This window comes from Typopeltis vanoorti, chromosome 16 (assembly GCF_054136105.1).
Source record: "Typopeltis vanoorti isolate ZY-2024b chromosome 16, IOZ_Tvanoo_1.0, whole genome shotgun sequence".
In the NCBI taxonomy this organism is placed as follows: domain Eukaryota; kingdom Metazoa; phylum Arthropoda; class Arachnida; order Uropygi; family Thelyphonidae; genus Typopeltis; species Typopeltis vanoorti.
Genome location: NC_143564.1, coordinates 54617466 through 54632907, shown reverse-complemented (window position 1 = coordinate 54632907; position 15442 = coordinate 54617466). Strand labels below are relative to the sequence as shown.

The following is a 15442-nucleotide window of genomic DNA, read 5'->3' as shown; positions in this document are numbered from 1 at the left end:
CGCATTAAAATACGCAAGGCAAACAAAACTACGCAATATTAAGTAATTTTATCAACGATGACTGAAAATAATACTTATCTTATCAGGAGCTTGCACGAACACTACTCTAAGCATTGCTGCTTAAAAAGCAGCAATGCTTAGAGACTGACCCTGGTGAAGAGACAACTAGTAAAATTTGCAGAAGAGGCAATAGGGCCATACTGCCAGTTGTATGAAAAAAAGAAACAGAATGCCTGCCAAACTATGTTAGCTCAATTCTTTGTTAAGAAGCAAAATAATAAATTTATATTCTGAATATGTTTTATTGTCTTTCAGCTTCATGGTTTTCCTTTAACTAGGCTCTGAGACATACCCTAATTCTTTTATTAAAAAAATTAAGGGTCAAAAAAGAAATTTGAGGAACAAATTATACATTTTCCCATAGGTTATTATATTCGATTAGTGCGTTTTCGATTAATGCACACCTGTTTTAAAGAACACATTAGTCTCATTAATCGAAGGATTGCTATATTTCCTACAGTTTTAAATACTGACTCACAAATTAAACATAGACTATGTATTGCCTTGTATAATATCAAATTTACACAATATAATTACAGTGTTTTAAAATGCTTTTCTCTGAGCACACTGACATATGCCTTTTCCAGATTAATGACACTTAAGTACAGCTTCTTGTCATATTCTCATGATTTCTCAACTATTTGGTGTAAAACTTTGTTTGCGTCTCTGAAGATACTGGATAGAATACCAGCGAAATATTAGCAATTAAGTCAATAAATAGTTATTTTCTTATCAATCTGTGTTCGCATCTATACCGTTAAAATCCAATCAACATATTTGGTGTAAAGTGAAAATCTGATCTTGACAACCTCTATTTTTCTGAACCCAGCTTGTTCTTCTTCAAGTTTCTCTTTCATGATCTTTCTCAGCCTCTTTTCAAGTATGCTAGCATAAATATTACCTGAAACACTTACTAGAGAAATTCCTGTAAAATTCTCGGATTCAGCTTTTTTTTTTTTTTTTTTTTTTAATATACATGGGAACTACTAGAGTATTACTTCAATTTTTTGGAATTTGATCTTTTGACCAGCCCTCTGAATTATGCACTGCAAGACTTTTATACTTCCATGCCTAAGTTTCTGGCTGAATACCATCTACTCCAGCTACTCTTCTGCATTTCAAGTTTTTAATGGATTTTTTTTTTATCTCAAGTATTGATATGTACTCTTCTTTGCATTCCTCTTGAAAATGTTGTAGTATGGTTCTGTCACTGCATGTTTTGTTTAACAGTCTTTCAAAGCAATTACTCTTGAGATCAAGATATCCTTATATGCAGTTTTCACGTCACCTTTATCATCTTTGATTCCTTTTACTTTCAAATCTATTTTTAATCTTTTTTCAATAGCTTTCAGAACATTTTGTCTCCTTCTTGATATTTATTTTTTATGTTCTTACCAGTTTTCCCATGGCTTTTGTTTAGCTAAGACAGCTTAGCCCTCTTATATTTTTCTCTGTATTCAAAAAGGGCATCTGCTGACTTATATGCTAGGAACTTTTGGTATGCTTTCTTCTTTTCCAGAATTGCTTATTTAAATTCTTATATGTCATATTTGTGGTTTTCAAAACCATGACATCCATAAATAATATTTTAACTCATTAATTATAAAAATCAAGCTTCTCTTCCCATTGCTGATAGGTGGGGGTATTGCAAAAAAAAAGAGCCTGTTCTGTCGTAAGTAATGGGATGCCCATCACATTATATTCTCCATTCCAATTATTCAGGGCAAAAGGGCAGCTATAGAATTCATGTTCTACTGTTTCCTCATCTGTAACAGATGTCACAGATTGGATCTCTAATACCATCAAGTCCCTGCATTTGATGGTTTTTACTGGAAAATGACCATATGCAATTCCAAGCAAGATCCCTCCTGTTGGGGTATATACTTGAAACTTCAGTAAGTTATTAAACATAGTATCATTATTAGTACCCAACTGTGAAAGTTTGTGGCAGAAGAAGTTAAAGATTTCCTTATACCAGTTCTGCTGTTACTAATGGAAAGGATGTCATTGCTAGAATGCTGCATCAGTCTGAGTTAATTTATTCCAAATAGAAAAAAAAAAAAAAAGGAGAAAAAACCCAGGCAGTACTGGAGAGAGTCTACACATGTATAATTGATATGCATTGTTTTATGGATTTTTGAAGTTGTATTGCTTAAATAGCAGAATTTTAAAACTAGAAGCCCTAAGCCCCATTGCTTCTTTGATAGATGAAAATATTCCTTTTTAGCCTCTTGATATTGACTAGACCAAAACAGATTGCACAGGATTATTATATAATTGTTTTTCTTCAACTTCTGTAATGTCTGTAACATTTATTATGCAGTTTAGCATTATAGTTTTTAACTACTAGAAGAAAAGGAAAGTGGCCCAATGTTTTATTTTTCTTCATAGTGGAAGGAATTATTATCTCCTGCACAGCATATGAATTCTCAGCCCAGAAAAACTTTCCAACTCAACAAATTTGGATGCATAAAGCTGCCCCAAATTTGGGAAGCATACATCCTAAGATCTTCAGCCCAATGGCCAAGACAACCCAGTTCACCCTACTGGGAGAGCACCCATTTAGGATTCTAGGCCAAACTTTGGTTGTAATTGCCCAGTGTTAGTGCTTGCATGCACATATTATTATTTTTTGTGATTGCTGATGATGACAATGTAACATTGCCGAAATATAGGAATGTATTAGTTCAAGTTTTTATAATTAAAAATATTTTAGTATACATTGTTATTTCCAGAAATTAGGCAGAGTAGATCATATAGCAGAAAGAGTTAAATTAAAGATACCAAGAAATTATATACTTGATTTAATCCTTTATCCAAATGTAAGCAAACAAAGTTTACGCAACTATTTTGGCAACAGCATAGCAGATAGAGATTAAATTCAGCTGCTCGGCATGGGATTCCATACATCTGTATGCTTTTAATTATGTATCTCATTCCCACTGTGAGCCTGTTATTGATAATGCAAAAAAAAAAAAAATTTTTTTTTTTTTAGTCAGTATTAGAAAAATAGGCCTTCAGCTGTTGATTAAGGTATGACCTCTGTTAGCTTTTTGAATGAGGATGGTATGGCTTGCCACAAATTTGCTTGGTGTGTGTGACCCATAGAGAGAAAAGAATTAATGAGTATAACTAGCATTAAAAGAATAAAATACCAGGAACTCTGTAAAGTTCTATCTTTAGACCATTAGGTCCATGGATTTTCTTATCCACCATTCTTTATAAATTGTAGTTACTTCAGCTGCTATAATGGGTATGTTGAGTCCATCTCGGATGTGAAGAGGAAAGACATTAATGTTCTAGAGTTATAGTTTCCTACAGTACACTTGTCTTTAAACAGATGTTAATGCTTTTGAAAGGAGTCAAGGATGTCTTGTGTGGTGGACCTGTCTTCATCATTCATCATCCACACAGATTTGGATGATAGTCCTTTCTTCATGGAATTTAATGAACTGTCTATTGAAGAATGCAACAGGACTATCTAACAACTGCTGCTATATTCTTATTTTAAAATTTCTTTCTTTCACTTCTACCTGCCATTCCAGTTCTATTTCTCTGTTGATGTTTCTGATGATATCACTGGATTCCACACCATTGCATTAGTTTATTGTTAATCAGCTTCATTCTTTATACAGGTCTTTTGACTTTTCTTTTGAGAAAAGCATGTCCTTTCCACCTTCAGTTATATTCTGTTTTACTGTTTCTGTGAATTTCAACCATGTATCCTATTCCCAGGTAACATTATTCCAGTTTGAACAGGTCTGGAATTTGGTTAAAAAGATAGGAAATCTGTTGGAAATGTCCTTAGTCAGGAACTGGTCTCTACTTGTTCCATGCATTGTAATTTAAGTAAGACTTGATTTATTGAGATACCTTTCCAAAAACTCAGAGTAATGAGTTTAGAATGACCGAAAAGGATCAATACTAAACTCATCACTCCTGACCTGAATTACTCCAAAGCAGGAAACTCACTGGTGGCTCCCCCTATTGACAGGCAAAACACCTACTACCAAGGCAGAACTGCTCTACAGAAAGGAAGCTGACCATTAGTGGGAGTCAGACAAAGAAGAGATGCAAAAAATAATGCAAAAAAAAAAAAAAATTTTTTTTTAGTCAGTATTGGTTGAATGCCTGGTTGAATTAATGCAGAAGTCATATATTTCCCATACATAAGTAGTAAAAAGATGTATCATTTTATTATTAATTAAATTATAGAGATAGTTATAGAATTTTTTTCTACTTGTTTAGAAATTAAACTTGCTAAGAAATTATATTCTTTTTAGACCTGTATCCAATTTTAAGCAAACAAAGTTTATATGAGAAGTATCTCCACAACTAGGCTACTTTTATAGAGAGACTAATGACTTCACATTAATTGCCTTAGTATCCCATAATTCAAAGCACATTTTCTTTCAGCAGTGTATATTGCTATATATTATGGGAAGGTCATTACTCAGAGTTTTGACCTTCATTGAAGTCTCAGTGGAAGCCAGACTCATAAGAGATATGAAGATTGAATTAATGCAGAAGTCATATATTTCCCAATACTTTGATATCTAATCCAGAGTACTTTAAAGATAAGATTATACACCTTTTCATGACTAGTATGTGGAAAATATATGATTTCTAAGTTAATTCGACCTTGGTTTCTCTTTTGGTCTTGGTAGTGACCCTTCCCATAATGCATAGCAATATACACTTATGAAAAGAAGGTATGTTTTGCATTATGGGACAGTAAGACAATTGATGTGAAACCGTCAGCCGCTATATACAAGTAGCCTAGTCGTGAAGTTACTTCATGCACAAACTTTATTTGCTTCCATTTCAATATAGGATTAAACAAGAATATAATTTCTTTGGCAAGTTTAATTTAACTTCTTACTAAGTGGTAAAACTTTTTACATTTATATATATATAGTTTTTTTTAAATTATGCCACCTTTTCAAAATTACCATTAACAAAGTTTATATAGAGTTATATAATGTACTTGGGTGGTCTCAAAAGTTCTCGGCCTCAACCATAAATTGCAACACAATCGCCAAGATTTTTTTTTTCTAAGTTGGTACATCTGTCATAACATCGAATGAAATTGCAAGTCATTCTATTCTTTTAACAAGAATAAAACTAATTTTGTACGTCAATTTATTACTACAGATGAGACTTGGATTCACCAGTACACACCAGAATCCAAACAGCAATCAAAACAGTGGACAGAAGCCAATTGTTCAGTGCCAAAGAAGACAAGGTCATGGCATCGGTGTTTTGGAATGCTAAAGGCATTTTGTTTATTAATTATCTTGAAAAGGGTAAAACAGTAACCGGGGAATATTATTCCGATCTTTTAACCAGACTAGACAAAAAAATTCATTAGAAAAGACTTGGTTTGGAAGAAAAAAATCATCTTTCATCAGGACAATCCACCTGCCCACAAAAGTGTTTTGGCAATGGAAAAATTAAGGGAGCTGCACTATGAGTTGTTGGAACATCCACCCTATTCCCTAGATTTTGCTCCCTCTGACTTCTGTCTCTTCCCAAAACTAAAACTCTTCCTTGCTGGTCAGCGTTTTTCTTCAAATCAAGAGGTGATTACAGCTGTAGAGGGGTATTTTGCAGATCTTACTGATAACCACTATAGGGATGGGATAATGGTGTTGGAGCATTGCCAGAATAAATGTATTAATCTTAAGGGAGATTATGTTGAAAAATAAAAATAATTTTGAAATTATGAATTTGCCAGCCTGGTTGGTTGAGTGGTTAGCATATCCACTCTCCAGCCAAAGGGCTGTGGGTTTGAATCCCACCTTGGGCATGGATGTTTGTGATTGTCTGTGGAAATAGTAGTAGTGGTGGTGGTTGGTGGTAGATGCCATTGGTGTAGTTGCAGTCAGTTGGTGGATTGAGTGGTGGAGACAGAGTTGTAGAGTAGGTGCCCTCCCTCGATGAGTCTTTAGACTCCCTGGAGGTGTCACGTAATAATAATAATAATAATAATAATAAATTAATTTTTTCATTGTTAGGCGAGAACTTTTCAGACCACCCACGTATGCTACAAAAGTGTATGTCAATTCTTAAAACAGGCATGTATCATATATATTTCATATCATACACCATTATAAATCTTATGTTTATGAATGTGTCTGTTCAGGCAGTTTTACTGTTTTTGCTGAAGGTTAATGGCTGTTAGTTTAATGTGGCAAAGTATAACGATAACTGTGGACAGGGAGTTGAAGTTTAAGAGGCACACTGAATCAGATTAGATGGATATTTACAGACCATGCTAACAAGCATGGATAGTGAGGTTATTATCTCTCTTTATAAGGCTTTAATAAAGTGATATCTGGACAACTCTGCACAGATCTGGTCACCTGGACTCCTTGGAGATGAGGAAGTGGCAGAGATGATCCTGAGATGAATAACAAAGATTGTGGCAGCTCTATAGAATGTTCTCTGTGAGGATATGTTGAAGGTCTGTGGGTTACAAAGGTTAATTGATAGACAGAAAAGTGTGAGGATATGATAGAAATATATAAGATATTGAAGGGTTTATAGGATTGACACACAAAACTTTTTTTAGTACATGTTCATGTACTAAAAAAAGTTTAGTACAGACTAATTATATGAAGAGCCAAAGGCTTTTTACAGAATTACAGTTTAGTACATGTTCATACTTATCCATGGTTCTCTTTGATGGCTGCAAGGTAGGATCTTTAAATTCACATCACTTTTAGAGTGACATGGATTAAAAAAAAAAAAAAAAAAATGTACTTACTGTGAGTATGTTGATTTTTTTGGCCAAAAACAAATGTAACAAAAATAACTAACGCTGCATTTTTTATAGGTCATAATAGTTAATTAAACCTACTAGTTTTGCCACATATGCTAGTGGATTCGTCTGGCTTAGGAAGAACAAACAAATATACAATAAGCAGTAAATATGAATCATTACATAACTAAAAACTAAAAAAAAATATGTAGTTACCAGTACACAAAAATAAAAGTAAAAACAGAAACACCATAGTTCTCTGACTATTTGTCATATATCAAAACATTTCCATTGTATCAATTTTATAAAACCCCTTTAATATAAGTTTCTATCGTCTCCCCTCTTCTCTGCCTATCAAATGAACTTTGTAATCCACACATCCTCAGCCTGTCTTCATAAGAAGAATTTCACAGATCTCTTACTAGCTTAGTTACTTGTCTCTGAATCCTCTCTATCACTTCTTGATCCCAAGGAACCCAGGTGACCAAATCTGTGCACAGATTTGGTCAAGATGCAGCCAAAATTATAGCCTTATAAAGAGGGATAATAGCTTCCCTGTGTTTACTTGTTAGTGTGTTTTTAAACATCCCAGTAATCCTTTGAGCTATTTTACCAACTTTTGCAATATGCATCTGAACTTCAACTCTCTGTGCACTATTATCCCTAGGTCCCTAGCATCATCAATTTTTTTTGCAATTCCATGGGTGACCAAACTTGTGGAAGCTAGCACTGGCTAGTTATTGTTCAGCAGATGGAACAACAGTTTTCAGAAAAATTAAACTCTGATGTATTTGTAAGATATAATAAGTGACTTCCATATGTAACATAAAATCATTCCTTGATTTCTGTTGAGAGTGCCTTGCGAGTAAATTACTATCGTAGCCTCTTTGATGCTGTGAGTGCTGAAGTTGTCTTCTATGTAAGGCATGCAGCTCATATCCCATTCAGTATTGTGGTGAGTGTGGGAGAAATGGAATGCCAGGGCTAAGCTGTTTTGTCTGTTGTTATTGATGTCTTCAATATGCTCCATTTGCTTTATTTCTAAACTTCTAGATGTTTGCACTAAGTATGTAAGTAAACCCCAGGATGTTTGTTGAAAGGGTTGTGGTCCTTAGGTGAGCATAACAGAGTTTATACAGTGACAATGGGTTTGAAGGCCACTCTTATGTTGTTAGATTTCAGGAGATTGGCAATTTTTAGAGAAAGTTTGCCAATATAAGGGATGAAAACAGAGGCTCTGTAGAGGAATGTCACTAGTGGCACACCATTAGTGACATTCCTCTTTCAAGATACTGCACCCTCATATACAACTTTCTGATACCTATCTGACAGCCAGTCACTGATCCAACTCAGAAGTCTGTTATCCGATCCTGTCTGTTTCAATTTATTTAACAGCTTATTGTGTGGCAGTCTATCAAACGTTTTTGCAAAATCTAAGTATACCACTATATATGCTTCTTACTTGTCCAAACATTTGTAACCTTTATATGGGGCTGTCCAAAATACTGCCCGCGGGCCAGATGCAGTCTGTGGTGCGATTTTGTGCAGCCCGCCTGTGGGTTTTGATTTTCACGAGCGAAAAAATAAAATAACAGTTTGAATCGAATGCATATCAGATATTTTAATTCTGTCACTAATCAATAATCTCGTTGTTGGTAATTTTATTTGGTGTTTTCAAATAATAAGCATTCTTACACTGTTTTGCTCTAATGCGCATGCTCCAGGTGCTCACAGAGAACATGACCGCATGATTAGTGTGCAGTTAGTGTTGTTTGTTTGTTCAGCTATCGAGGTTGTGTCACTGTTGCTCACCAAATTACTAGATACGCATTGTAATGTGGCCCTTGGATAAATCTTTTTTTTTTTTTTAATGTGGCCCTCAGATTACCTAAGGTTGGACAGCCCTGATATAGTGCATATCAGGGCTGTCCCTGATATGTACTAAGTAAGTTATTAAATTTTCATTAAATTTTAATAACTTACTAAATAAGTAAGTTATTAAAACGTGTTCTCCCTTTAACGAACCCATGCTGATAACGACAGAGAATACTGCTGTTATCAACAAATTTCTGTATCCTACTTCTCACCAAATCTCTAGTACCTTCACCACAACTCCAGAAATAAAGATTGGCCTATCATTTAAAGCCACAGCCTTATCACCACCTTTATGCAATGCAACAATTTCACCTTCTTTTCACTCCCTTGGAACCTATGCTTTTGTAAGACTTATTAAACAGGCATGCCAATTCCTGGAACATTCCTTTAAGATGCATGGTGATATCAAATCATATCACTTTATTGACATCAAGATTATTTATTTCCTCAAATACCTCCTGCTCACTCACAATTAATTTTTCCTCATAATTCCGCCCTGATGAGAATGAAACACCCTTATAAATTGATCACCGAATGCCTTTACAATGTCTTCTGTAGGAGTTACCATTCTAATATTTTCATTCATTAACATCATCTTTACCATCATCATTCTTCCTTCTACTTGCCACATATCTAAAAAACTTTCTAGGATTTTTCTTTGCCCGATTTGCCAATTTCTGCTCATACTGCACTTCAGTTTTCGTTGCTAACTGAGTCATTCCTTTGTCAGTTCCCGAGCAGCATTTATTTCCTTACTGCTCAACTCAATTCCATAAAGAGTTGAGCAGTAGCTCCAAGCTACTGCTACCACCAGCCTTATAATTTCACATGTATCCTTTCCTTACTGAAGTCTGCATATTGGCTAGCCACAACCCAGGTGATCACTCTCGCCAACTGGAGGAAAGTGTGAAACTCACTCACAATTACACCCTCTGATGAAATGATCAGATCTAAAACTCTCGATCCTCACGTGTCCTCCTTTACATGCAAGAACTCAAGAAATTAATTTTCATTATTTCCAAATGCTATCTCTTTATTCCAATCTATACCACCATAATGAAAATCACCCTTAATAATTACCTTTCCTTTTTTCACTAATCCAAATTGTTTATACATTTCTTCATCACCACCCTCCATATTCCCTGGCCTATAGCAACATCCAACAAAATATGTCTTCCTGTCAACCTACAATGCCTCAAAACCATTGCTACTATTTCCCTCTTTCATGTCTACTATATGTGGGTATATAATTCCCCTGCTATCATCATCATCATCAGCAGCAGCACTCACCTTTCTTTCTTGCCCTTTCTATCCTTGCAAAAAATACTGTATCTTTCCATTTCTATTCCCATTAGAATATCATCTTCATTCAACCATGTTTCACTTATTTCAATGATTTTGGGATGAATAAACTCAATCGGTGAAACCATTTCATCTCCCTTATTTCAGATACTTCTGGCATTTATAAACAAACGCAATAGTTCATTATTAGGTCTATAACCAGTGCTATCCAAGCCACTTGTTGGTTGTGATTTCCCCACCATACCTGCCCTTGCCCAGTCACCTTTATTACCACTAACCACACATATCTGCTCAGTCTCAACTTCCCCACCCACATCGCAATATACTCCATCTTTATACACACATTTACTGCCATTTTCAACATCCACTCTCCCTATGCCATGTCTCCCTGTCTACCCTGGCTCCCCCCATTTCGCTGTTCCTCTTGCATCCCCATTTTCTCTGCATCTCTCATACTACTACTACTGTTTCCACTGCCAAGCACTTCTGTCTCTACAATGCCACTCTCTTGATTTTTCACTGCATCTCTTACTTCTGATCTCTTACGCACATCACACACTGTACCTCCATCTAGTAACACTTTCTCCAGTGAACTCCCTCCAAAATCATTCAAATGCAACCCATCACTCCTGTATATTTTCTATATTTCTTTTTGATTGAGTGTCCATATCTCAGCTCAATATATTGTTGTAGGTGAATAATGGTTTTACAAAGGTGGTGCAGATGGCATCAGCCTGGCCAAAAATTAATGCGATCACTGAGACGTGGTTGACAGAAGGGGATATAACAACAGGAATAAAAGTCGCTGAGTATAGCATTTTTCATCAGGATAGGAGGGGAAAGCGTGGTGGTGGGTTACTGCTTATGATAAGTGATGAACTATGTCCTCTAAGAGTGGCGGCTTTGGAAGGAAGTGCGACAAATGATTTTGAGAGTATATGGTGTGAGGTAGAGGTAGGCAAGACAGGATATTTAGTGGGGTGTTGCTACAGACCCAGGAGCACAGAGGATGGGGACCAGGAGATGTTTAGACAGCTAAGTTTGGCAAATGCAAGAAGAATGATTGTTATGGGAGATTTTAACTACAGTAGTATAAATTGGAGAGAGGAAGCTGCATGTAGCAATAGGGGAATGGAATTTCTAGAATTCTTGAGGGACAAATGTCTTAGGCAACATGTAACAGAGGGAACAAGAGGTTCAAGAGTTTTGGATTTGGTTATAGCATCAGAAAAGTTGATAATAACTAACTGAGTTGACATCTCTCCCACCAGTTGGATAGAGTGACCATATGGTTTTGACTTGGAAATGAATAGACATGCAGGAGTATCAAGAGGCGGGAACTTATGTGGAATTATAATGCAGGTGATTATAATAGTCTTAGACGTCAACTTTGGGAAGTTTCATAGAGGGAGGAATTGGAAGGCCGGGATATCATTAGTGCGTGGGAAATTGTGAAAGAATATTTGTTAGCAGCAATGGTAAGTTGTATACCACGAGTGAAGAAGAGGACACAATTTGGAGTAAAGTGGATGACAAACAATATTAAACAGGAATTGCATGCGAAAAAGAGGCTATGGAAGAGATATAAGGAGACAGGTGAAGAGAAGATGCATGAAGAATATAAGACACAGGCCAGAAGAGTGACTAGTGTGGTAAGGAAAGCGAAACTGGAATATGAGAGGACACTGGCCCTAAGATCCAAAGAAAATCCTAGGGAATTTTTTAGATATGTGGCCAGTAGGAGGAGAAATGACTGTTGAAGAATGATATTGTGGGATAAAAATGGGAATAGAGTGACTGATGCAGAGGACATAGTGGAATTGTTCAATGAACACTTTATTGGAGTATTTCATCCTAGAGGAGTCAGTTTTAATGCCAGAGGGATAGTGCAGGTTCGAGGTTTAGAGGTACAGGAGAAGAGTGTGTTTCAGATACTGAGTACTCTGGATGTCAGTAAAGCTTTGGGACTGGATGGTATTTCACCACGAGTTTTGAGGGAATGTGCTAGGGAACTGACAGTGCCTTTAACCTCGCTTTTCAATGAAAGTCTGGATTCGGCAGAGGTGCCCAGGGAATGGAAGGAAGGTAAGATAGTGCCATTGCATAAGGGTGGTAACAGACTGGAAGTGTCTAATTATAGGCCAGTCTGTGTGTCATCAGTAGTTGTTTAAGATCTTGGAGAAAGTAGTGAGGGACCGTATACAGCAATGGGCAGATGAGGGTAATATTATCTGTGAGAGTCAACACGGATTTGTTAAAGCGCGCTCTTGTTTTAGCAATATGCTAGCCTTTTATAATAAAGTTACAAGAACATTAGATGAAGGAAAGGCATATACTGCAATTTTCTTAGACAACAAAGGCATTTGACAGGGTGCCACATGATAAGCTGATATTTAAGTCGCAGCACATGGGTCTCGATGTCAGATTGGTCAACTGGATTCAGGATTGGCTGTCTGATAGGTATCAGAGAGTTGTGTATGGTGGAGCAGTTTCAAGGAGGCAGAGGGTTACAAGTGGGGTCCCACAGGGCTCAGTACTAGGACCTATATTGTTTAACCTTTATATCAATGACATAGCCAGTGGATTGCAAGGGGATATTCAGTTATTTGCCAATGATGCGAAGCTGGGAAGGATTATTAGTAATAGTGCAGATGTGATAGCCCTGCAAGAGGATTTGAATAAGCTAGATAGATGGGCAAATGAATGGGGGTGTCAGTTTAATGCAGCAAAATGTAAGGTCTTGAGGTTTGGGAAACATTGACAGGATGCTGCATACTCTATGGGAGGAGTTATACTGGAGGAGACAAGAGATCTGGGGTTGATGATTGATAGAAACCTGAAGTTTAGGGGACATATTGCAAAGGTGGTGAAGGTAACACAGAGGATTGCTGCAATTATGAGAAGGACACTGACCTGCAGAGATAAGAGGGTTATCATTCCCTTGTATAAGTCTCTGATCAGACCACACTTGGACTATTGTTTTCAGATTTGGTCCCCAGGGTTTGAAGGGGATAAATTAACTGTGGAAAGGATACAAAGACAGATGACAAAGATGGTTTCAGGACTTACAAGGATAGTTATGAGGATCGGCTGAATGAATGTGGACTGCAGAGTTTGGTGGATAGAAGAAGGAGAGGTGATATGATTGAGACTTTTAAACTGTTGAGAGGTGGTTACAGGGTTGACACTGGGGAGTTCTTTCGCTTGGTTGAACAGCGAGAAGGAGTGATGACAAGAGGCCATCCCTGGAAGTTACGAAAGGAAACTGTGAGCAAGAGAGTAACGAGTGGTTTCTTTGCATGGAGGGTGGTTGCACCGTGGAATGTATTGCCTGATGGAGTGGTGGGAGCGAGAACGGTCAACGAGTTTAAAGAGTGGTATGATAGACTTTGTGTTTCTTAGGGGGGACCTCCCCCTCGATGAGTCTTGACAGACTTTATGTTCTTAGGAAGGACCTCCCACGATGAGTCTTTTGACTCCATGGAGGCCTGCATAATAATAATAAAGGTTTAATTCGAGTCTTTTTGAAATGCTGTTTTTTTCTATATTTTGTTTAATCTATTCATATTAGACCATCCTTTGTTAAGAGTTTATTTTACTGTTTCTGTGTTGTCGAGGTTGTGAGTAATGAGACTGCCAAGATATGTAAATTTCTTTATTCAATGTATTGCAAGTCATTATTTTCATTGTTGTAGTTTTGTTTAGATTGAATTTCATTCCAAAAGTTTTGCACTCTTCATTTAAAATTTTTATTGTTTTTTTTTTTTTAAATTGTGCTTTAGATTCTGCAAGAATAATAATATTATCAGTACATTAACATAAATTTAATTTCAAAAGGTATATTGTTTTAACATAAGTCTATTTAGAAATGTGAATAGCTATTTGTATTTTTTTAATATTCTTTAGAGTCGAACTACAAGTAGTAAGACTGTTTTTGAAATCAGGACTATGAAACTTCCTCAACTTCCATTGGTTGATTTTCTACCAGTTGATTATGGCCTACCTCATCAAGCCTTTGGTTTTGAAGTTGGACCTGTTTGTTTCAGCTAACTACAGCCATTCTGTTAAAATAAGAAAAGCAGTGAAAATTATAAACAAAAATTATCAGTCATACTCATATTTATTTTCGAAGAATGATTTTGAATATTGCAATGCACTGCCATATTTTATTTTATTAATATGTGTCCGTTTTATGTAAATTTTTGTGTGTAGTTTAGGTAATGTATTTTGACTTAAATATTTTAACTATTTATAAAACTTCATTGTGATCTTGTAACTGTTATTACTTTATGTCTAATACAGTGATATACAAAGTGAAAATAAGCTGTCATTGTAAGAATGTACATAATATTTTTATTTTTTTTTTTTTTGGTTATATGTTTTTGATAGATCTGTTATATAGTGTGCTAATACTTTTTTGAATATGTGAAAAAAATAATGTCATTGTAATGTCGAGAGTTCAGAGTTACTGAAAAAAAAATTAAAATATGTTCATAGAAAGTTTATTCTGACACTTTTGTGACTTCGTGGTAGAACAAGCTTTCAGCCCATTATATATATATTATATAACGGGTAGAACTGATTGCAAATAAGTTATATTCCACCTGCAAATATTTAGATTGTCAATCATTATCTAATCCCACAATGTCATGTAGCATATGGTTTATATATGACAATTAAATTTTGGTGCCTTTTGATTACAGCTACATTTCCTGGGATTACTTTCTTTAGAAAATGCATGGAGTGTATTTCTTAAATGATTTTGCTGTTGTATTCTTTATTTGTGATTCATTTTCTGTATCATATTTGTAATTTAAACTTTATTTCTTTATTTATATAAATAAAAGAAACTGTTAGTTCATGTTCCCTCCCTTTCTATCTCCAATCCTTGCATCACTTGGTTGTAAAAAAAAGACATAATTTTTATTTTTAGAGGTATCTGTGAGATAGTATAATTATTGAAGAACACGTAAGTCCACAGTAATAACTTTTAATTAATAAATAAGGTACAGATATTTCATGCTAAAACTAATAGTACATCTTCAGTGTTACAAACAGAGTTAAAAGCAAATTACCTCCACGCAATTTATCAAATGCTGAAATCAAAGGGCTAACTTCCTTAAGAAGAGATAATAACATATCTATTTCTATGGCCGATAAAGGAAAGGCTATTGTAATCATGAATAAGACTGACTATGAGACAAAAGTATCCAGTCTTTTAGAAGATAGCCCTACCTACAAAGACGCATAATGCTACAAATTCTCAAAATAAAGAATTAAATAAATTATTTGATGAGATCATCAGCTGGGACCCAAATTTTGTGGATAAATTACAAACCTACTTTGGAAGAACTCCCCGTCTATATGGTCTCCCAAAAATCCATAAAGAAGGCTATCCATCATCATCATCATCATGCATATCAAGGATTTCGGCCTAGCATG

General features: G+C 35.6%; 1 protein-coding gene across 1 annotated transcript in view; it reads left to right on the top strand.

Annotated features, from left to right (window-relative positions):
* The window catches only part of LOC150098029 (uncharacterized), a 995665-nt gene extending 980830 nt beyond the window's left edge, over positions 1-14835 (top strand). The window contains exon 43 of the mRNA XM_090406661.1: positions 13907-14835. Within this exon, the coding sequence (XP_090262787.1) occupies positions 13907-14050 (144 nt within the window). The 3' untranslated portion in view covers positions 14051-14835. The remainder of the gene's footprint in view (positions 1-13906) is intronic.
* Positions 14836-15442: the final 607 nt, after the last annotated feature.